The 22471-nt window shown below is 42.1% G+C and overlaps 2 protein-coding genes across 2 annotated transcripts; one reads left to right on the top strand and one right to left on the bottom strand.

Moving 5' to 3' along the window:
* Window positions 1–455: 455 nt before the first annotated feature.
* On the bottom strand, window positions 456–7696 carry dipk1ab (divergent protein kinase domain 1Ab; the record flags this gene model as incomplete). The annotated part of the gene is made up of 5 exons (XM_079220715.1): window positions 7628–7696; window positions 2492–2626; window positions 2245–2352; window positions 1970–2146; window positions 456–1268 (listed from the first exon to the last, which is right to left on the bottom strand). The coding sequence occupies exons 1-5, from the start codon at window positions 7679–7681 to the stop codon at window positions 456–458; spliced, it is 1287 nt and encodes a 428-aa protein (XP_079076841.1). The 5' UTR covers window positions 7682–7696.
* An 8398-nt stretch (window positions 7697–16094) lies between these two features.
* Window positions 16095–16780, top strand: LOC306739522 (uncharacterized protein; the record flags this gene model as incomplete). Its single annotated transcript, XM_079221543.1, has 2 exons — window positions 16095–16242; window positions 16378–16780. 2 exons carry the CDS (start codon window positions 16095–16097, stop codon window positions 16593–16595), a joined length of 366 nt encoding a protein of 121 aa, XP_079077669.1. The 3' UTR covers window positions 16596–16780.
* Window positions 16781–22471: the final 5691 nt, after the last annotated feature.

The raw sequence follows: 22471 nt of genomic DNA, 5'->3' as shown, positions 1-22471 counted from the left end.
ATATAGGCTGATTTGCCTTTGATTTCATAAATAACATTGACATTCATTTACATCATTTCAGCAAACTGACTTACATTCTTGACCCAAAAGTTGTCTATCGAGGTTGACTCGAAGGGTAAATCCAGAGGTAAAGTGCTCACTAACTACTAAAAGATGAACTGCAAAAAGTTAAGCAAGCACTAACTATTCCGGCTTGTACAGTTGATGAAGTCAAATTTATTGATACTGTCACAATTTCAGGAATATTGCACGTGGTCATTTTGATCCAGTATATTAATAAAGCCAACCTAGGATATAAAAGTTGACCACCGCTTTTAGGATAAAAACGTCAGTTACACATGTCAAGATAACCGAACCGGGGAATCCCATACTTCTGCTTTCCACAGTGGGAAAACAGTCAAACGTTTTATTTTAAAAACTAAAAGGGATCTGTCTCTGAACCGCTTGCCTGTTTACTAGGAGTCTTTCGTGTGGGAGATTTTCTTCCACAGTAAAGTCTTCAGATTGTTCAGAATCAACGAGTGCTCAATTTCCATCTGTTCGGCCGAACCCTTCAGTGCGACGCAGGCGTACAGCTGCTTCTCGAGCTCCTCCCTGACGTCGGACGGGGCCCCTCTCAGGACGTAGTCCTTGAGGGCCTCGCAGGCCTTGGCCAGGTTGGGCCTGGTGACCTCTGGGGTGCAGCGGTGCTTGGTGAGGTCGCAGGAAGTGAGGCAGTCTGCCCCGTACAGGCAATCCTCGTCCGCGTCGCAGCGCTGCTGCCTGATGTCTTCCTGGAAGATGGCCTCGGGGACGATGTACCGCGCGTCCATGACCTTGAGGTCGTGCCGGTCGTTGTAGCCGAAGCTGGCGGCGCTCACGTCGCACATGAGGAAGCTGCCGAAAGTGCCGTGGAACACGTCCTCGACCAGCTCCAGCAGCCCGATGGCGATCTTGGCCTTGTGCGGCCAGGAGGGGGTGAACCACTGGTCCACGCTGCGGCGCAGACCCGCGGGCATCCACACCTCGACGATCCAGGGCAGGCTGACGCCGTACAGGGGGGAGTGCGGCACCTTCTCCATCACGTACAGGTCTCCGCAGAAGCCCAGTAACTTGGGCGTGTGCTCTCTGTCCTGCAGGACCAACGCCAACAGGAATTCGTTGAGCTGCAGCAGAGCCCACGTGGAGCGAGCCTCGGGCAGCGAGATGTGGCCGTCTTTGTTGGCGTCTGTTATGGACAATACTTGGGTCGCAAGGTTGGCGAGGTTGGCCTGATCCCCAACTTTAGCCTGTAAAAGAAAGAAAAAGCCAGAGGTTAGACTCAATGCTGGATTATATTTTTTCTTGTGTTCAAAGCTACAGCTGGTCATTTTTATAAAAATATATATTTTTACTGTATTTGATCAGACTGTACTATAGCCTGATGGTAGTACATGAGAATGAAACAAATCAGGTTCCCCGGCCTCCTTTAATGCTTCTAATGGCACTTGAACGATTCAACAAACCACGGGGGGAAGCAACCAATCAGAGCCAAGGAGTCTCCAACACAGCTGTCAATCACTGCTCATGAACACAGCGCTGATCAATCACTGTCACAATTCTCCTATCTATCTATTTCGCGCCTCAATGGTTTCGCTGTAAAGTGATAAGGGTTATGACATTGAAAACAACTGGACTAAACTTTGCTCACGTTACAGCTGAACGACACTAAAATAGGTTTCTGATAACGTTCGAGGCAAGAAAAAGGTTGATACAGTTTTAGAATCTTTATTCTCATCTGATCGTAGCTGCGTGTTTCACAGAGCTTCGTGAGCAGTGATTGGCTGCTGCCTTAGAGACTCCTCGGCTCTGATTTGTTGCTTTTCTTTGGGCGTGGTGGAATCTCGCAAAAGCCATTAAGAGCACGAATGCACAGATTTCTGTTAGGATGTAGTGACAAGTTGTTTTCATTTACGTTACCAGTAGCAGCTTTAATGAAAGGCCTCCTGACCTTTAGGTGGTGGAGGATCATCTCTCTGAACCTTTCCACAGAGGTCCCCTTGGTGGGCTTGTTGAAGGCTGCAGCCTCCTTCTTCGGCTCCATCTCACTGCCCAAATCATAATGAGGCGCCTCCTCCATCTGGCACTTAATGACTCCCTCCAGGTCTCCCCAGCTCCCCGAGTACACCTAAAAATAAACAGGGTAGACCTGAGGTGTAGCTGGATTCGCTACAAGCAGAACGGAAAGGAATGTTTGTTAAAGAAATAACAAAATAGAAGTCTGACCTGGCTTTTGGGCTTGGTGGTGAAGCACCTGCCCAGGTAAAGCGTGCCTTTCTCGCAAAGGCTGCTGCAGGCCGAGCCGTCAATTACTCCTTTCTTGTATTTATCACACTGGAAATCACAATGGAAATGTTGGTAAGCTGCACAAAGGGAACTGGGGGGAGTAACACAATATTATCAAGAGGCAAGAATATAGGCCAGGTATGTAGGACATGGTGTGGGTGTGTCAATGATGCATTTGCATACTCACTATTGAATTTTTGCAGTCGTGCCCGCGACACAGCTCCGTGTAGGACGAGTACTCGACGTACACTATCCAGCTCCCCACAAACACTGCCAGCCAGGAAAAGAACAGGTACTTCATATGCAGGTAGGAGAATTTGGCCTGTTGGAAACAGATGTCAAAGGTTCCCGTCACTCGGTTAGATCATGTGTAAAGGTTCGGTGGTATATCAGCGTTCTAAATGAAATAATCCCTCCTGATCCTTGCTCATTAAATTATTTGCGCTGGCCGGGGTGATCTAAGGCCAGACGGATACAATTGATTTTTTTTTCAGATGACATCCATCAAAATGGAGATTAATGAGGGGATGAGAGTCATGCTCGTTGTTAAAGGGCGGTTCACCAGTCCCTTCTTTCATGTGCAGAGCTCAGTGAGCCCTTTCAAGGATTTCTTTTTAGGAGTCAGAAATAACAGCCATAAAGATTTTTTTTAAATCCCTGCATGAATATAGATATAAATATACCTGACTTTAAACATTCAAAACTGGCATTAGATGTGGATGTGCATGGCCGAGGACCGGAGGGCTCTGTAACGGGTGACTGAAACGGCCTTTCCAAGTGATATCGGTGAGGGGAGGTGCCTGCGCAGAGTCCTCAGGGTAACAACACCCACCTCAACACCCACCCCTTCTTCTTCTTCTTTCCTCAGGCTGTAAGACTTCTCACTTTTATTTTGTGGAGCACAGAGGGTACGACAGCTTGCATTTCATTGCGCAACCCCGTGGAGCACTCTGGCTGTATGTAGCGTATGTGCTCAGCATGTGTTCTGTCAACCTGACCAAAACATATCAAACATTTAAAGAATACAATGCACGAGCCAATAAGGCAAACTTTTAATTGATGTTTACAATGAAGTAATTTCGCCTATGAGTGGGGGACAGGACAGGACAGGCCGGTTAGTGGAATACAAATGAGCTCCTAAGTAAGTTGTGTCACAGAGTACATCATTAGTGCGTTTGCCTCTAAATAGGTGCTCAGTAATTAACAGTAAATGGTGTTTGCGGTCTGGCACAGCAACAGTGGAACATTTAGAGCGACTCCAGCCTCATTACCTTGTCTTTTGATTTTCTTTCTAAATCCCCAGCTGATGAATACAGTCTGCTTAGATCAATAATGGCAGCGTTCCAATTGGAGAACAGCAGTTTTTAATAGTATTTCCATTATGGATTATTGCACTTGACAGTGATGGAGTCCTCCTGCTTCCACTCTCTGCCCCTTTCAGTTCCAATTGTCTTTTTTGGGATAGGTATCTCAACCCCCCACACACACAGACTACCTTTTCTTTCACTGTGTTAAACGTAAGGTCGGTGGTCCCTCTTTTCCTTAGAGGCACAAGATGTGAGATGTCTTTTCAGTATTGACGAAGAGATTACATTCGTATCCGTCTCTAAATGGATCTCCCATCCATTTTGTGCCTTTGACACCAGAGATAACACAGAAATAGAGCTTTCATACAGCCTCTATATGTCACTCTGTAATCTAATTTCTCTCCAAGCAGTGCTCCTTAATATCATGTTACTCTACTGTTTTTAGGAGAAAGCATGCCAGTATGTTTTTCTGCCATCGCTGCCTGGGCAGAAGCTACCAGTAAGGGCACACAGGTCATATTTTCCTCATTATTTTCTGAGAATGTCTTATTTTTTTTCTCTTCTCTATTTCTGAGAAATGAACAATGTGAGGAGTTTACACTCTCTTACAGAGGATTGTAAAACACAACATTGACATGTTATCACCAGGTAACATTTGTGAATGTTTGACCAATTTACATATATCACACAAGTTATTTCTGTGCAGCTGAAAGAACTATAGTTCAAGATCCACTCTCCTAAGATCGTTATAGTCTTTAGTAAGTATATGTGTCCTTAACTGCTAAATGCATTGCTTTGTTCACCAAATAACTGCCAACCTTGTCTGTCTGCCATTTTATCTGAGCTTTTATCTGAAAACGGCTGCATGTTGTCCATGGCTGGGGAAAAACTCTGACGACAGCAATGAGAGTGAATCGAAACCGTGAAGTTGTGCCGCAAAACAAATAAAATGATATAGAAGAAACTAAAATAATCGTCAGAGCCAAGAGAAACTATGTTGTGTGCAAATGCTCTGGGTTCAATGATACGAACATTTCACACAGTGATTTTGTCAATTGTTGGTGTTAAAATCTTGATTATTGCACCTTTAAGTTGCACTACAATAAAATGTATTGAATTATAATGAAGGGATCTACTATAACAATATTCTGGCAATGTGGAGAAGGCTTTAAAACAGCATTTAAAGGGGGACATACAATACAAATCATCTCACAAACAGCCCTCAGAAATGATCAAATAAACAATGACCAAGCTATTTAACTCATGCTTTTTAAACATGGTTTCTGCTGCTTTATTTATTGACTGGTTTACTTACAAATCTGACCGTGCTGGCCCACAGAAGATGGAAAAGCAGTGACCACATGAGTGCTGCCAGTACCTCCCTATCGATTTTTCCGGAGGTGAAAAGCATCAACAACAAAAGCATTATGGAAATAACACCCTGCGGGGAAACAAATGGATGCTCGGCCCCTTTTCTAATCAATGCAGTTTGTGGCTTTCATTTCAACTCTGGCCGATGCATTTCTATCTCTGGGGTTATATGTATTGACCCTTTGTGAAGGGAGAGAATTACACAAACATGGCTAATGAGGTGATATTGATCGTGGCCGCGGTGACAGCTATTAATTAGAGAGTGACAGCTGTGGCCGTGTGCTGAGGTGGGGTGGGAAGAAACGGCCGGCCTCGATCTGGTCGACCTCCCTCCTCATGTCTACACCCGCCTTTGTGTTCAAACCACCTCAACCCCGAAGGTTCAGTCGTATACAGATGTGCGATCAAAGACTCGCGCACTGCACGGTCACAGCGGTGCGAGCTGAGGCAGAGCGGAGATGAAAGCTGATCAAGAGCAGCGCATCACAGTTCTGACACTTGGCTGAATGGTAAATGGCCTGCACACCATTCATCCATTATGTATGATTATGAAGCTATCCCTCCGAGGTTGCCGGTTAATGGGCCGCCGTGCAGAGCCTGAGAAAGACATTGACAACGGAGAAACAGAAGATGGACGGGGCTGGGCATGCTGCTTGTGCGTGCAATGTTGAGGGCGGCCTTCTGAGTTACGCGGCTGAGCCTCTCCACTTGTCACAGACTCTGGAGGAGAAAAAAAAAGGATGCCATGCCTGCACAGACACTACACAGATCTGACTCATCACAGTCCAGACAGAAACACACACACACACACACACACACACACACACACACTCAACGCGCATATTTCCATGCTGACTCAATACTGCGACAATAACACATGTTTACATCCATTTACCAGCAGTCGGTTCTGTCTGTCTGGTGCTGCACATCTCACATCAGGACCATGGCGTTCACACACGATCGATTGCAGGACTGCAGCTTCCTGTAAGGCGGGAAGCCCCCTCCCATATCTGAACCAACAAGTGCTGTGCAAAATAGCCCAATGAGGCTGCTAACGACTTGTCTCCGATACACACATCTGATTCAACATCAACTCAGGTACTGAGGTGTATTAAGTGATAATGTGATCTGACAATAAAGACAAGCAGTCTATTCAAATTTTAGGGGAAGTAACAGTTAATTCGCATGTTGTGTAAAAACAAAAATAGACTGAGGAGATCTGTGTCTGCTGCATCTGTGTCCGTCCGTCAAAAGTGCCCCCTTCCCCACCTAATAATGTTGACAAGGCTTGTGGAAATATATTAAAAAGCTACATTTCCAGAGCTGTCAAAGCTCTTAGCGTCAAGAAGACGGTCTCAATGGATGTCACAGCACCAGATGACTCATGGACTCTCAGGCTTTCCAGAGGCACTACATGCTTTTACGCACTTCGCCATCAAACCCTTTGAACTCTGCAGGACTTGAAGACACAAGAGACAAAAAATATCCCGGCATCACCTGTGAAGGAGACTTCTGTGTTCTTTCTATCGGTGCTACAGATATAAAAAAGAACAATCTGCATAGAACAAGACCAACATTTCCAGCTTGCGGGACTTGTCTGCTTTTTGTATTTCAGTAGAAATAGCTTTTCTCCAAGGATCCCAGATTGACACTTCTTAAGTTGTCACTAGAAGGCTGAGATGGCCTAGAAAACTGAGCGATGCAGGTGGCTGTCCCTGGAGACTGGCAGTTTCTCCCTCTCACTGCACTTGACAGTTTTTTTTGTCTCTAAAGTGCATGGGGGCATGGCGGGCAGGAAGCACACACCAAGCGGCTCAGATGAGCCATGTTTCGACCAAAATCAGCCCCAACGTCTCAAAGATCAAACAGCAGAGAGAATCCAGTCAGGGTGGTCTGATGGGAGGCACTTTGAAGGACTTCAGCCAGCCGGACTTTCTATCAATGATCTATGTGTGGATCCTATCCGGGTCCCTGAGACCTCCACGTGTCCTTGAGGGGCTTCCCCATAGCAGCAGAGTTTAATTTTACTTATGAGAAAACGCCACAGTGGACTTCACCTAATTTCACTCACATCAAACACGTTACGTAATGTTCTTCAACATCTTCCAGAAGCTAAGCAGGGCAGCAGCACCATGTCACACACAGGTCCGTGGTTTCATTTAATCCAAATGGTGGTAAAGCCTTCATTGTTCGGTGGTGTCGACAAACCCCAAAGAAGGACGAGGACACAGTGAATGACTTATTGTAACGTAAGGCAACACTAAAGTTTTGCAGCCTCAGATACAGTTTTTTTAATTTGATTTTTTATGTGACTGTGGGCTACCAGCACGGTGTATCGTGGACCTGGTTGCTACAGCAACGAGGATTAGGAGGATGGCTGAGCCGTCGAGCATCAAGTGACTTTAGGAGTCATTCTGGAAAAGCCTGCACAGTAATGCCTGCAAATCGCCACCAGTCTAATGCAAAACGAAGGTCAAAGGATGATGAAGTAGAATCAAAAGGCTGTGAAGTAATCAGTCGCGTCGCAGCTCATATCTCCATCTGACACCTGAGTGCACGAGGCGCGAGCGACAGCGGACACACACACTGGAGCCGGGTTCGATTCCCAGATGAACACCGGCGCGAGGGGGTTCCCAGCAGCTTACCTGGATGTACAGCGGCTTTCTGCAAAGCCCCCAAGGAAGCAGACTTCTCGCCATGGCAAATGGAGAGCATCTCACGCGAGCTGCCGAGGGAGGAAATTGGGCGTACGCCTCGCGCGGTGTCGGGCAACGCCTGCGAGACTAACCCTGGACATATTCCGAGTGGAAAGACATTACTGATTCTGTCGGCAGCACCGCGGATGATGCGCTCCGAGGAGGAGAAGGCGGGCAGACCGAGCCGCTCCGTGGACTGCAGCGAAGTGAGGCTCATGCTGCCGCGCTCACTCCGGGGGGCGTCGTGGACCAATTACAGGAGGAGGTTGGGGAGCAGGGAGCCTTCCGTGCTTTTAACGTAAAAAGATATAGATGCTGAGTGCAGGCGCGCTGGGGACTCCTCCAACAACAAGCTCGAGCCTTCAAGTGAAGATTTTATGTTTTCATAGCTAATTTGTTTATATGTTTAATTTGGTTATGTTTTTAAAGTATAAATCCCATAACTTTCACGAGAGTGTATTGCTTATTTATATGTGAAAAAAATATATTTTTATTTTCGTATGAGACAAAGATGGCATATGTTCATAAGACAAAAGTGCTTTAGGAAACTGCTTCATACAGAAAATCACGTTTCATTAAATACTTCATTAAAGCTGCACTAAGCTGCATGTTTGGTCAACGATGGATCTGGTAAATACTTGATTCTGATTGGCTGCAGGGCGTATACATTAATTCCTGACAATATAGAACCCCCCCAAGTAGGGACATTGTTTGTTCGTCGTTTTAAATGAATGCGTTGCCTGCAAAAAACCCTGAATATTGATATATACAACACTGAGTGTAACAGCTGCCAGAGGTGAAGTGCGGCTAGCTGCAATAATCACATTTGTCTGCGACCAGGAGGCGTGTTCATGCTTTTAAGGATGGAAAAAGTTATTTGTATACATAAGTCGACATGTCACAGGAGTCACAGGACTCTGTTCACTGATTGGCTGTGGGTACTCTTCAACAGGCTTTGCTGCTGAAGGTTAAAAAATCCACAAATTTGAGTTTGGCTGAAGAATCAAAATGGCAGCAGCTAGCTGGCATTTCCATTGGCCACACTTCGCCTGCTGCTCTGTTGTGTTTTTGCCATAAGTCCTTCACTCACAGTGAGCTGTACACCATTGTCATCATACGCTGCGGTTCCTCTCAGCTCCACTGGGCTTTTTACTGTCTTTCAGCTCACTGTCTTGCTTTTATGCTCCACAACTGTACTATTTTGGTTCAGTCTCAAACCTCATATCGGTCCGAAAGAGCAGATTTTACCCTAAAGAGGTGGTGGAGACCAAAGCAGAGCCAAAAGAAAAGTGAATATTTAATTACATTGATGTAGAAACACAACATCAAATTTATTTTACTGTTGAACAGACAGTTACTAACATTCACCAATTCTGTATGGTTAAATACAATGTCACAAATAAAGTAATTATTGTGAAATGGCTGAACGCAGACTTAGACCCACAAGCTAAGAGCACTTTAGCATTTTACAATACATACTGTTGAAATACATTACAACAACATTTTAGAACAAATATTTCCTCAATTCCCATTGAAAACTTGCCTGAGGGAAGATTTGTAACGTCTTGCTGGTTTAAATACATAAATAACATATAAAAACAAAAAATAATTTCAGGAAGAGGATCAGTCTCACTGGGAGAGGAGGCAGATGTCTCCAGATGTCTTCATGGTCAGGTCTCACAGCTCAGAGACACTTGTGTCAGGTCGAGGATGGAGAATACGAAGCTGTCGGCTCCATTACCTCGAGGAGATCATGAATCCCGTCGTCCTTGTTTTTGATATGTATTTGAATACTCATTACATATAATTGGGATTAGCCTGTATATGTATTTTCTTCCGTTGTTGAATCTTAACAGCGGGGGAGCAGAGGAAACAGCTGCAGAGCATCCTCTTCTTTATGTGCTCAGATAGAGATTTGCATATTAATGTGACATGTGAAAAGCCTAAATATCAAATTTTTTTGCTTTGTCTATAATATAAAATATATAATTTTGCACCTGAAATGCATATGAATATATTTGATCTGCACTTGATTCTGCAGTGGCATGTGAGATCTCTGGCTGGCATCGTACAAATGAAGACATAACACGTAAGAGTGCTCTGGAGGAAAGCACCAGCAAAGGGTAATGGGCGCTCAGTTCCACAGCCCACCATAATGTGCAGCATAATGCACATTGTGTTCCAGAAAAAAAAAAGAAAAAAAGTGTCTGCGATTGCGTGTCCCAAGAAAAGCATTGCCAAGTGTGAAAGCACAAACGCAATATGTCTTCACAGTGAGAAATGAAAGAGATTTGATTTGACTAGGAGAGCCACATTGCTAAATTCTTTATGGAGAGAACATTAGGGAAGACAGAAACTAAGCTGGCATCACTGCCTGCTATATTGCAGCAGCTTAGAGATTTATATGAGTATGGATATACTGGATACACATATGGTGTTTCCTGTGATTATGTAATGCTGATTACCTTGAGGCACTTTGAGTGGGCAGATAAAAAAAAATCTATTTCCATATAAGAACAAACAAACAACAACCTTGATGGAGAGAGGAAAGCAGAAGTGGCACCACTGCATGGCGCACACAGGAATACTGAGACAGATGGGCTTCAGAAATAGTCCTCTTTGGATGCCTGACAAGTATATACTCACACACGATGTCTAATGTAATGAAGGCCTTCCCCTCAAACATAACCTTTCAGATTAATCAACAGTGGAAAACATCCACAGAGATTTCCAAGCCTAAATCCAGTTTACCTTTCATTAATCCCTGTTTAGTCTTGCCGCCCACACCTGCTCATTACCTCGCCCACCCACCGACATCGGTCACAGGCCAATACGTAGCCGTGGCAACGGATGGCAGGACGTTTCATGTTGTCACACAGCCCACCATAAATAATCTCTGGATTTGGAAACTATTTGTACCTGCGCTGCAAATTATCCTTCACAGAGATCGTGAAGATGTTAAAATGATTCACAAAAGAGAAATATTGCATATTAAAAGCGCTTTGTTGAGAGAGCCATCAGACTCATGTGAAGTAACTGATGTTAGCCTTCCCCCTCATGGTGACTCTCCTGTATTACAATGTTACAGTCGTATCCAGCTCGGGGACAAAAGACATGGATATTCAGAATGGGGAGGGAGTGCGCTCATGAGCCAAGGAAGCAAGAAAAATCACACCGACTGAGACAAGACTGTATTTTTTTTTGTATTTCTGTTTTTTCTTCAGTGGTAAAGCTTTTTCAGTGATTGTTGCCTATTCTAACCAGAAGAGGCCCAGTGAGGAGCAAAGTGAGATGGCCAGGCCTTTAAGAAAAGAAGAAATGATCCTTTATCAATCCCCTTGTGGACCATAGTAGTATAGTTCTGGTTCATAGCAGTACCGCATATAAATATATAAATATTTGAGCACAGAGTCACTAGTCGGCTGTGGGTCACATTCATCTGCACACAGTGATGAGGGCTGAGGTGTTACAAAGGAGCATTGGGTTTTAAGAACAAAGGGGTGCTGGACCACCTGTGGTCCCAGGAGGAGGATTCGATTTGCATATGAACAGCAAAGGTGAAGGGGGGGGGGGGGGGGGGGGGGGTTCTGGGGGAAGATGACGTGGACTGTAATAAAATGATCAACAGTTGTGACATATAGGGCTGAATAAAAATTCCTTCTAGGTACAATTTTTGTTAGTAAAACAGTCATAAAAACAGCCATGTAAGAGTAGGCTTGTAAGCCGCAGTGTGGATATTTATACAAAAATCCATCTCTAAGTTAGACAGGCCGCTGACGTTTAATACAAACCTAGACTGTAAGTCTGATGGTTTTCTGATATTAACACAGGTCATGGTTGTAAGGTAGCTAGTGTTCTGATATTAACACAGGCCATAGCTGTACGTTAGCAGCTGTTCTAATATTAAAACAAACCATGGCTACATGATAGCTGGTGTTATGATATTAACACAGACCATAGCTATATGTTAGCTGGGGTTTTCATGCTATCCAATAAGTTTTCATAAAATCCATGACTGAACCCATTTAATCAATGAACTTCCTTTCAAATCAGTTTTATTTCTAAAAAGAAACCAAGGATAATATTTGTGTAGACCTAAAGTATACTTAATGAATAACTATAGTAGTATAAACTATCAACAAACCATGAACATGCTTAGTCTTCTTTTTTAAAGTTTATATATATATATATATATAAAATATATAATAAATAAATAAATAAAATAATAAAATAAATATATAATAAAATATATATATATATATATATATATATTTATATATTTTATAATTTTGACAAAATAACCTAAACTAGTATAATTCTACAGAACTCTACAATTATCAAAACATCTGACTTATAGCCTTGGTTTGTATGAATATCAGAACATCATCTCACTATATTCTCAGTTTTTCATAAGTATCAGAACACTGGCTAACATACCGCTCTATAGTTTGTATGATATCAGAACATCGGTTAACTTACAGCCCTGAAATAACCCTTGACTCATCCCCTCTATATATATATTTTAAAACACACCCATCTATGCTAATGCTACATTTAAACACTCCCACCATATGCTAAATTTAAAAACAATCCTACTATTTTTTTTCCCTCCTGTTCCCTGGGTCCTGTTTTACTTGTTTTTTTAAATAAAGTTTCCTGTTAGCCCCCCCCCCCGGTACGTACCAAGGGGATGGATGAGATAGAAAAAAGTGCTCCCTACCCCTAGGCCCCCCCCCTAATAATAAATTAGGATAGGAATATATAAGCATTTTTGCTTCTACCTATACCTTTTCAGTCTTTCTGTTTTGTATATTATATAGAATATTGTATTGCATTGTATTGGAATGATTGACTGAATAAAACAAAAACAAATAAACTCTCCCCATGAGCTACAGCTGCCCAAAAGAGTCAGTGTAGTGACATTCTGTTCTCAAGAATTGTAAGCGTATCCAAAGCCTGGTCCCTCTCTCTGTGCTTTAGAGTGCGTGAATGAGCCACACTGTTGCACTGGCTGACTTGCTGCCTTACCTATTTATGGAATAAAGCACCGCCATGTTTCTACAGTAGCCCAGAGTGGACAAACCAAACATTGGCTCTAGAGAGGGCCTTTTGCATTTCATACCGTCCAACTTGCAGAGCTCTATTATGGTAAGGATGGCCTCTGGGTGAGGCGAACGGCGTTACCATGGTTTTTGCTCTCGGCCGCTCACGTTACCACAGTCTTGAAAAGGGAGGAGTGTGCCAAGGGGTATCCAGTTGGTTGCAATCTGCAAACTCACCCCAAGATGCCACCGAATCCTACACACTGTCCCTTAATCCCACATACACTGTTCTGCTGCTGTAAATACTCACCAACCAAATGTGTATTAATCAAAATAGTCCCCAAAAAATGCACCTTATCATTCTGTTTGAGTAATGTTGCAAATTAACTACAATGCCCAGCTGTTTTAGGGTATTATTTAGCCTTATTAAATAAACATTTATATACGTAACCCATTTTATTGATTTGCAACTTCAAATGGCCTTGGGGAAAAATTGACAATAAACTAAATGTTGATTTATTCCAACTAAACCAGTTTCACATTTCTGAAAACATGTTTCTAAAACTGGTGTACTTCCTCACAGATGGTTAAAGTAATTCATTGATCTTACGCACAAGGTAGATCGGATGATATAAAGGTTGAGAGTTCCCTCAGAACATTTCACCCACCACATATGGAAAGAAACATTTATTAACAGAACAGCCTTTCTGGAAATATGCTGTTCGTGCTTAAATTTACGTAACAGATGGAGTGTTTCACTTTGAGCGTGTCTTATGCAAATGCAATGACTAATGTTTTGGTATTGAGCCTGTGGAAAGAGACAGCAAAAATTATATTATGAGTGAGCCTTTTATCTCCCACTCTTTTCCCTCTAATGTGAGAGATTTTGGAGACCACAATTTGGGACAAGTTGAACTGTTGAGAGCAGATTTGAGCAGCCAATGATTAAGTTAACACTGACAATGAATCCTGTCAACTACTCCTGACCTATGTTATTATAGTTCTATCATCTTTAACCACAACAACAAATACACGATGCACAAGGCACTGCAGAATGCTACATGGCCAGGCGTGTGGACACAGCGGGATCAGGGTCAAAATACATGTTCAACAATGCTTCATGCACCTTTTGGTCATGTTCATGTACAGAGGTTTCTGGAACACAATCCCTTCATTGTAGAAAAGTGTATTAAATGTCTAACACAGCGGCCTGTAATGGTTGCAACTCCAACTGGATTACCCCGAAGGGACGAGGTCTCATTTCATAAACTTTCTGTTTGAAAAAGACATTGCCTTCTTCTTCGGACAAGAGAAAATGTGACCCTGGCTAAGAAAAATGTTCTGACAACATTTTATTCATATGAAATTAATGTGATATTGTTTTTGTTTCCGCATGTGGCCAGCCCGGGGGAAGGAGTTGGAGGGGAGGCCGCGCCAGTCACGCTGCAGGAACAACCATAGACTGTATATAAGAACAAAATAAGCCACAGGAAGCCTGATAGAGAGACATGTGGCTGAGTGTCAACAGCGTAGGGGAAGTTGAAAACTAGAAATAGAACGTAATTTGTCACGGATCGGCCTATATCTATGTCTAATCACTGCAATCAGGAGCCACTGATTGGCTCCGGAGACGTGTCTATATGAGACATGAGAGGGAGCTGAAGAAAGAGTCAGCAGATGGGCGCCAGCAACACGGTTCTCACCAGTCTCGTGTGCAGCATGTGCAGAGTGTGACGGCTCTCTGTTGTTATTGCGGCGAGCGGCGAAATTGCAAATTACACTGTTTTGGAGAGAGGTCACTTATAGCCTAAAAATACAAAAATGTACTCAATAAATAAATACTCAGCAGGTAAATTAAAATTTCATATTTATGCCACTGTCAGACATTATTTTAGATTTTCTATGACTTGTTAGCCAAACACTAATTTCAGTGAATTCTAGTCCAACACTGTAGGTTTCAAGAATATGAATGCGGTTTACACCAAAACCACTTATTTCTATTACTTATAGGTATCTATTTAATCTGTCCTACAATACGACAAACTGGCAGCAGTGTAGACAAGTAAGGATGTGCTCGATCAAACATTTAGCCATCATAAACAAACGTAGGAGGGATATGGTGGTCAATAATTGAGAGAAGAGAGAAACTGTGAAAAAGTACAAAACACCCTGAATCAGACATAACAGAGCCCCATTGATGCCCTACAGTGTGCCTCTGATCCCACCTCAAGGCCTTGCCTGAGGTGCCCACACATCGCTAGAGCCCAAACAGCAAAGACAAGAGGAGCCATGATCCACAAAGGAACCTGAGAACGACTGGAAGCATACGGCTGAGCGATGGAAAAGACTCTGCTGCCAATAAATACCGGAAGTATGGGCACGAATTTCCATTGTCTCCCAATCATTCAGTTGTCCTTTTGTTTTTTTTTTGTTATTATTAAGGTAAAATGGCAGTAGTCACTTCTGTCAGTTGGGGAGTGTTTGGCATGCTCAAAATAATTTGTGTGTGTTTATTTTTCATGATTAATTTATGTTAATATGTCGATTACAGATAATCCGCGGCGGTAGAGAGAGCTTGAGGGCCGAATGAAGAGAGGGGCCGATGTCGGTGAGAAGAAAGCGGTTATGTTCTATAGCACCAATAAACAAACCTGCAGTGCCTCTCAAACCTGCAGGAAAGGTGTCGCATTTCAAAAGAATACTTTCACGTATAGTGGTAACACAATTAAATTCGGTAGTTGTAACACACTGCTCTAAAGCTGCCATTAATATGTTTCATGGGTTTGTTTACTTTGAAAGAAGTTTTCTCTGTTTCTACTTTGTATTTTATATTTGTATAGCACAGACCTGTCCTGGGATGGCCTGAAATATTTGTGTTTTAGATGCTAAATGTATCACCAGTATACTGTTGAGATTAGCCCACAGGCGTCCCACTGTCCTGCTCATGTTTTCAACTTCATTTCTCCTCTTCTCATTTGTTTGAAATCCTCCAAAGGGGAGCTTTGTCCCCAGTGAGTACATGTCAAAAATATTTATCCCTTTTGCTTAGAGCCAGTCTTATGACTTGCCAATTGTAATGGTGTGTACTGAGAACCGGGTGTTTCCAGATGACTTCCAGACATGTGCCGATACAAAAATGCTATAAAAAGCAAAATATCAGCAGCAATGCAGTTCATTTGCAAACAAAACCGGTGCTTCATGAGCTGCAACAGCAAGAGGAGAAGAACATCCTCCAGAACATGATTGGATGTTGAAAATCGAGTTCAGAGGCGTCACACTTGTGTCTTATGCTCACTTAGGTTGTTGTATCGCAGGTCACTCAGAGTCGAGGTGTCAAGTTTTAGGTCGTGCCGTTTAGATTTTTAAAACTCAACATGAGTAGGTTTCACGGCGACCTCACTCAGAGGGAGCAGCAGTTACTGAAAATCCGTCGTGACAGCGACACCAAGGCAGTCGAACTTGTCAAGATGGAGAAGATGCTGCAGCAGACCAAGAACCTGTTGGACAAGAAGACGGAGTCCGGTTCAGAGAGCATGGACTACCCGGAGAACATGGGTCTGTATCGCAAACCAAACACTCTTACCTTCATATTATCTTTCTATCTCTTGCTGGTGGTTGTGGTGAGTGACTTGTTTGTTTCCCGGCCGCTTGTTGCAGTGGAGGACCTGGAGGAAAGAGTGCGCTCGAGCAGACGACAGAGGAGGAACTCTCTCCATCACACACAGATGTTGGAGAGCCAGATGAAGACAGTGAAGGGCGAGCTGGTGGGCACGCTGGACCATCTCCAGGAGCTGAGGAACGTCTTGCGCCGTTCGCAGCAGAAGGCCGAAGAGCGCAAAGTCGCCATGGAGAAGCTGGCGGCGGGGCTCAGATGAGGCCTCGGGCTTTTGAGGTCCAAACGAGGCGTTGGCCTTTTTCAATCTTCAACACGCCGACTGAAGGTCTGGCCTGACGCCCCGACACCCAGAGATTACGTCAAACCCCCATACACTACTGGAATAGGAGGAAGAGCCTGGAGCTGCTGCGCGGGTCTTCACTCATCGCTGCAGTGAGGCCATTGTTTGGCAACCAAAGACAAGATTGAGACTTTGTTCGTGCTATATCACAACCTTCCTTGAACTTACGTTTAAAGTGGCTTCTTCATCCTTTTATTCCCCATTTTTTTGCCGTGCTTTTATTAATCCCATGTTGTGAGGGCTTTATGTTGACCTGCTTTGACCTGCTTCTCTGCGTCTTCTGGAAACAATTGGGGCGATGATTCTAAATCACTGCCGCTTATATCATCGGGGGAAGGCCAAAAACAGTAAAAAAAAAAATTAAATTACACCTTCTTTTACTTCTTCAAGTCATATGGAAATTGCACTCATATGAAATTGCTCATCTTAGAAGCAACAAATATCCTGAGCCGCTCTCGTGAATGTTTTTTTTCTTCTTTTCTTTCTGGGTTGCTGTATGCTCATCCATTTATGAAAAGAAAACACCTCCATTATTGACGACAGAGATAACATTCTCCATCTGCAGCCCCGGAGTTCCCCTCTGTGTTATTGCTTCATGAACTCCATTTTAATGAACTCCTCCCTGCCAATAATAACATGTAAGTTGTCTTTTGTAATGTCAATCTGTAACCATCTTAGTAAATGTGATGTTATAAAATTCGGAGGAACGGATTAGTTTTGTTTTCTTGGACAATGACAGTCAAATCTGTCAAGTCTTTTTAGATGAACCTGTTCGAGAATTAATTGTCAGAAGTGCACAAATAAACTGAGATGTGAACATTAAATGGCAAAGAAAATCATAGAGTACGCAAACGGAAAGAAAAGTGTGTTTCAACCGGCTCTAGGATCAATAGCTTTTTGTCTGCTTCCTGCGGTGAGTCAGCTGAAAGCGGCGTTTGTTCCTTCCCTGTGGCTGGGATGTGATCACACACATCTTCTCTCACACAGTCTCACACCATGTGACACCTTTGTTCACTGACCCTGACATGGATCTTCAGCTGTAATTATAAAACCATTACAGGGTGAAGACTGCTCATTATGTACAGCCATGGTTGTAAAAACAGACACCCTTACTTACAAGTCTCTGACAAGGGATTCATATTGCCCACTCAGGAGGACATTGTGTTCATATGAATTTTGTATGTATGCAAACCCATCTCTTTCATGTTTTCCTTTTTGTTGCCCATTCTACATACACTATAAATAAACAAAAAAAACAGTATTCATGCATGACTTCTCATTTGAACATGTTCCTATTGATTTGGGGGCAATGGCATGGCTGGTTAGCTAGCTAGTCTTGTTGTCAAACCAACCTTCAAATTATATTCACTGTTTCTCAACCGTACCAATTATTGACTAGCTAATCTGACTAGCACAACATTAGCTTTGTGCTAGTGTGATGCCTACATTATGGGGTAATAACTCTTTGAAGTTTAGGAGCACTGACCAAGCATTGGCATTTGGCGAGTTGACCGTGAGAATGTGTCGTAACGTTGAACAAGTTTGTGAGTAAACTGTTTATACATCTGCTTTTTAAATGAAGGACTTCAAAAATTAAAGATTACAATGGCAATATCGAAAGATTACTTTTAAGAAACTCACCAGGCCTGTGGGCATCGTGTACTAGTCCTTCCATGCAGATCCACATTAGATTTACACCTGGCCACATCTTCCCTCACACAGCAGGAACTTGTGATTGCGTCGACCCAACACAGTTTCCTGTGAAAATACCTGAGGTGGTTGGGAGTTTGTGTTTCAGCTGGTGTGGTTGAAGTCCTAACTTTTGAGGAGGAGCACAACCCAGAACCGTTACGCACCACAATTACGCACGGCCTCCTCTTTGTTTACCTTCATTAAACAGCCTGAAAACGACACCAGGCCTCTACTGTGAGCTATAACTCCATATTCTGCCTCTCTTTGATGGAAACGAACAAGCTCATCGCTGCCTCCTTTACGACTTTCTTTGTAGCAAATAGTGGCGTCTCATGTTTTATCCTTGAAACACATTTCGGCACGCTGTATTGTTACAATAATTATTAAACCATGTGACCATGTAGCGGACAAAGTATATTGGAATTATTGCTAAAATAACGATATAATCACGTCAATGGTTTCACCTAATCAGTATATTTATATTCTAGATCCGTCATTACTATAGTGCTGAATGAAAATCATCTGTCTTTGGTGCAGATATGTGGCGTTTGCTGAGCTGCATTCATCTCGTTTAACTGTGATTGGCTGAGAGAGTATTTAATAATCACCACACCAGCTGATTGATACTCACCTTCAACCAGCAGTTTTGCACGTTGAGCTGCTGCATATGAACCAAAATAGAAGGTGAACCTATCATCTTGATATTTAATATTCAATTTCAACTGTTGGTGCTAAATGTTAAACTGAGCGTGCGTGCAATGCTTTTACACTTTAAGTAGGCGTGCGTGCAGTAGATTTAGTATTCTCATGGTGTGAATGACAGTGATTGTGCCTGCAAGTCTTTAAACAAGGCCTCTATGACCATGATCCTGTCCACCACTGACTCTGTGAATTTATTTAAGGGATACAAGTTAAATACTCATGAAGTTGATTTTATTATATCTCTAAATTTTATTTAAACATATTTCACCTCAAAGAATTGTTGAATAAAGTAAAAAAAAAAACTCAGATAAAAAAATAATAATTTCAAAGTGTCATATTTTATATTATTGGATTATTAATACTGATTCATCAACATGTAAGCTGTATTTAATATAGCATGGTGTGCAGGTGAAAGCAATTTTAAACTTCATGTATTGTTGGGTAACTTTGTTCACTCTTTAAAAATGCTTCATGTTTCATAAAAGTAACGCATTAATAATGTTGTGTAAAATGTTTCTCTGCAAAGAAAGTAGGAACTGTAGCTGTCAAATAAGTGGAGTGAAGTGAAGTGTACAGTATTTTCCTTTGAACTGTAGAAGTAGAAAAAACATAATTTGATTTAACAGTGTTAACTTTCCCTCCAGATATACAGTGATGTTATTATTCTGTCAGCTTGGTATTGTGTAGCTGATGTTCAGTAATATTATTGTAGTGACCCCGTTGCCCATCAAAAAGAGGCCACCACGGTTGCTGATTGCTTTGTTTAGATGCATGCAATAAATGACAAAATGTCCAGTTTCCAAAATAAAGGCCATTCATTTCTCATCACAGCCACTTTCTCTGTCGTAGGTCTATTTCCATAACTCAGAGACAAAAGACATCATAACAATTATTATCACACAGTCAAAAACTGTTTGCTTCTGCCCAGTCAGCAACACCTGTATCCAGTAACCCTCCTGATTATATTAACCTCCTGCCTATTTGACAGCCGCACTACGCCCCCAAGTGGTGGAAGATGAAATTACTTACTCTTCATACTCTGGGGTGGAGTCACAGAAGACAGACAAAACGATATTTCAATAAAGAGCTGAAATATTAACCTCATGGTGGTCATAACACCACATATTAGGCATCAGTTGATTTTATTTCCGATTTATAAGCAGATCTGTATTATTTGGAGCTGCTGAACTTTTCATTCATATTCATATTTTTTTAAATATTAAAAAGCTTCCAGGAGTCAATAATAATATGCTGCTGATAATAGATTGTATTTATATAGCACATGCAGTATGTAGGAGTAGCAGGTGGTTTATTCATCACAGGGTCTTCACAACCGTTTCTCACAGGTTGTCTCAAAAGGAACGGCATTTCAGAGTGGGTGTTTTTTTTAACTATTATTATTAACATTCATTTAGCTTTTGTTTCTGCATACAACCAAAAGTATTGTCAATGTATGACCTTGTATTACAATGAGAAAGTTAGAGAAGAAAAAGCTCAGTCACAAGAAGAAGAAAAAACAGCAGAAATTAGCATACAAATCAATGTCATGAAATGTATATGTTAGAAAAGTCCATAGTAATAAATCATCCATTTCTTCTATTTGCTAACAAATGCATTACTCTCACTTGAATCTAAAACGTCATTTTTTTCCATCGTATAAATGTCTTTTAGAATTTATAACCATTATTCTGTATATATATTTCCTTCTTACTTGTGATCAATGATATCTTAGATAAATATCAGTATCATTATCAGTGACATAATCATGTATATTTCAAGGGGACATAACTTTGCATTCTTTCGGTATTGCATATCCCAGAATACCAACAATTGTAACATGCACATTTTCTCAAAATGGGTGTAATTTATGACTCACCAAGGCCTCTCTATTATGACATATCCACCAACATGATAGTTGCGAGGCAGGTTGTTTCCTCTATAATTTTGGTGTAATGAAGTACGGGTTCGAAGTACGGGTTTCTCAAGTTAATCAAGGAACCACCACCAAGCTAAAGGGCCTTAATAAATCATATCCATTTATGTACCAGTATTTCCAGTAGTTTGTGTCTGAGCGTTGTGTAGGAGTCACACCCACTGATGTTAAGCCACTTCTGGAAACCACCCTTTCTTTGGCTTTCGTTGTGCTCTTTAATGACTCTAGGCAAGACATGAGAGTGTTCATCAAAGGAATCATTGTTATTGTCTCTCAACCATTATCCGTTTGTAGGGAGCTCGCTCTGGAGCACACCTAAAAGAAAAAAGTACATTTGGGGATTTTTTTTCCCCCATTTGCTTTTTCACAAAGAGTTATGAAGAGATCAGGACCACTTTAATGTCTAAAGACTGCACGAAGCTGGCAGATGTTAGCTTAGCTTGGAAAGCAGACTGGAAGCAGCTGTCTAAACTAAGGTGACACAATTTGAGGTGTTATGTGCAGGACTATTCCTTGACTTCCCGGTGCCTGTAAGGAATATTTAAAGAGGAAAGGGTCATTATGTCCCAGTGACACCATTATAAGTTTGCACATATAAAGGTCCAGATGTATACAGGGATATCACATTTGGTGATTAACGCCACACCCTGACGATAATAGGAAACATTGTCGCGAGAGCTGGTTCACGTTAGCCTTCCTGACTGTTATTAAACATCAAAAAAGTTTGATGGTTGATCAGTTATTGGTAATAAAGATGCTCTTTTACAAACCAAACGCCCTGTGAGATCACAATGTGTAGTTTACTTTGTACCGAATAAACAAGCAAGATAAAACATATTGATGAGTGTGCTTCAGAGGTGCTGGCTAGCAGATTCATTTGAACCTTGGAACAGAGCCAGGCAGTTTGCCACTGATTCCAGTCTGTATGCTAAGCTAAGCTAAACCACTGCTAGCTGTAGCTTCATATTTACCGAAAAGACATGTGAGTGGTATCAAACTTCTCATCTGACTCTCGGCAAGCAAATATAGAGAGTATTTCCAAAAATGTAGAACTATTCCTTTCATTTCATTTTTTTTTTATTTTTTAAATGAACCCTTGTGCAGTGTCCTGCAGCTTTCACATTCAGCTTTGTGCCGCTGGTGTTTATGAGGTTAATTTCTAAATACCTGTGAGTCTACAACAGCATAATTAAAGGCGGACATCCAACTTAAATTGCAAAGAGGAGGGAGAAAAACAGGTTTGTCTGCCTGCCTCATCGTGGCACCACCTGCACGTTAGCCACTCAGCGACATCCTCCCCATGGCACTTTTCAGCTGCCATATTATTCTACGAGGTGTTTACATGTGTTGCACAATGAACCCACTGTAAGAATATTATAGCTCTCACAACTCAACTCCAGCAGGTTGAATAAAAGGTTTTGAATTGTTTGTGTGGGCTGGTGCTAAGTATACTACACAGAAATAACAA

Source organism: Taurulus bubalis, assembly GCF_910589615.1.
Source record: "Taurulus bubalis genome assembly, chromosome: 7".
Classification (NCBI taxonomy): domain Eukaryota; kingdom Metazoa; phylum Chordata; class Actinopteri; order Perciformes; family Cottidae; genus Taurulus; species Taurulus bubalis.
Note: the sequence above shows the minus strand (reverse complement) of the source record. Positions and strands in the feature narration are given on the sequence as shown.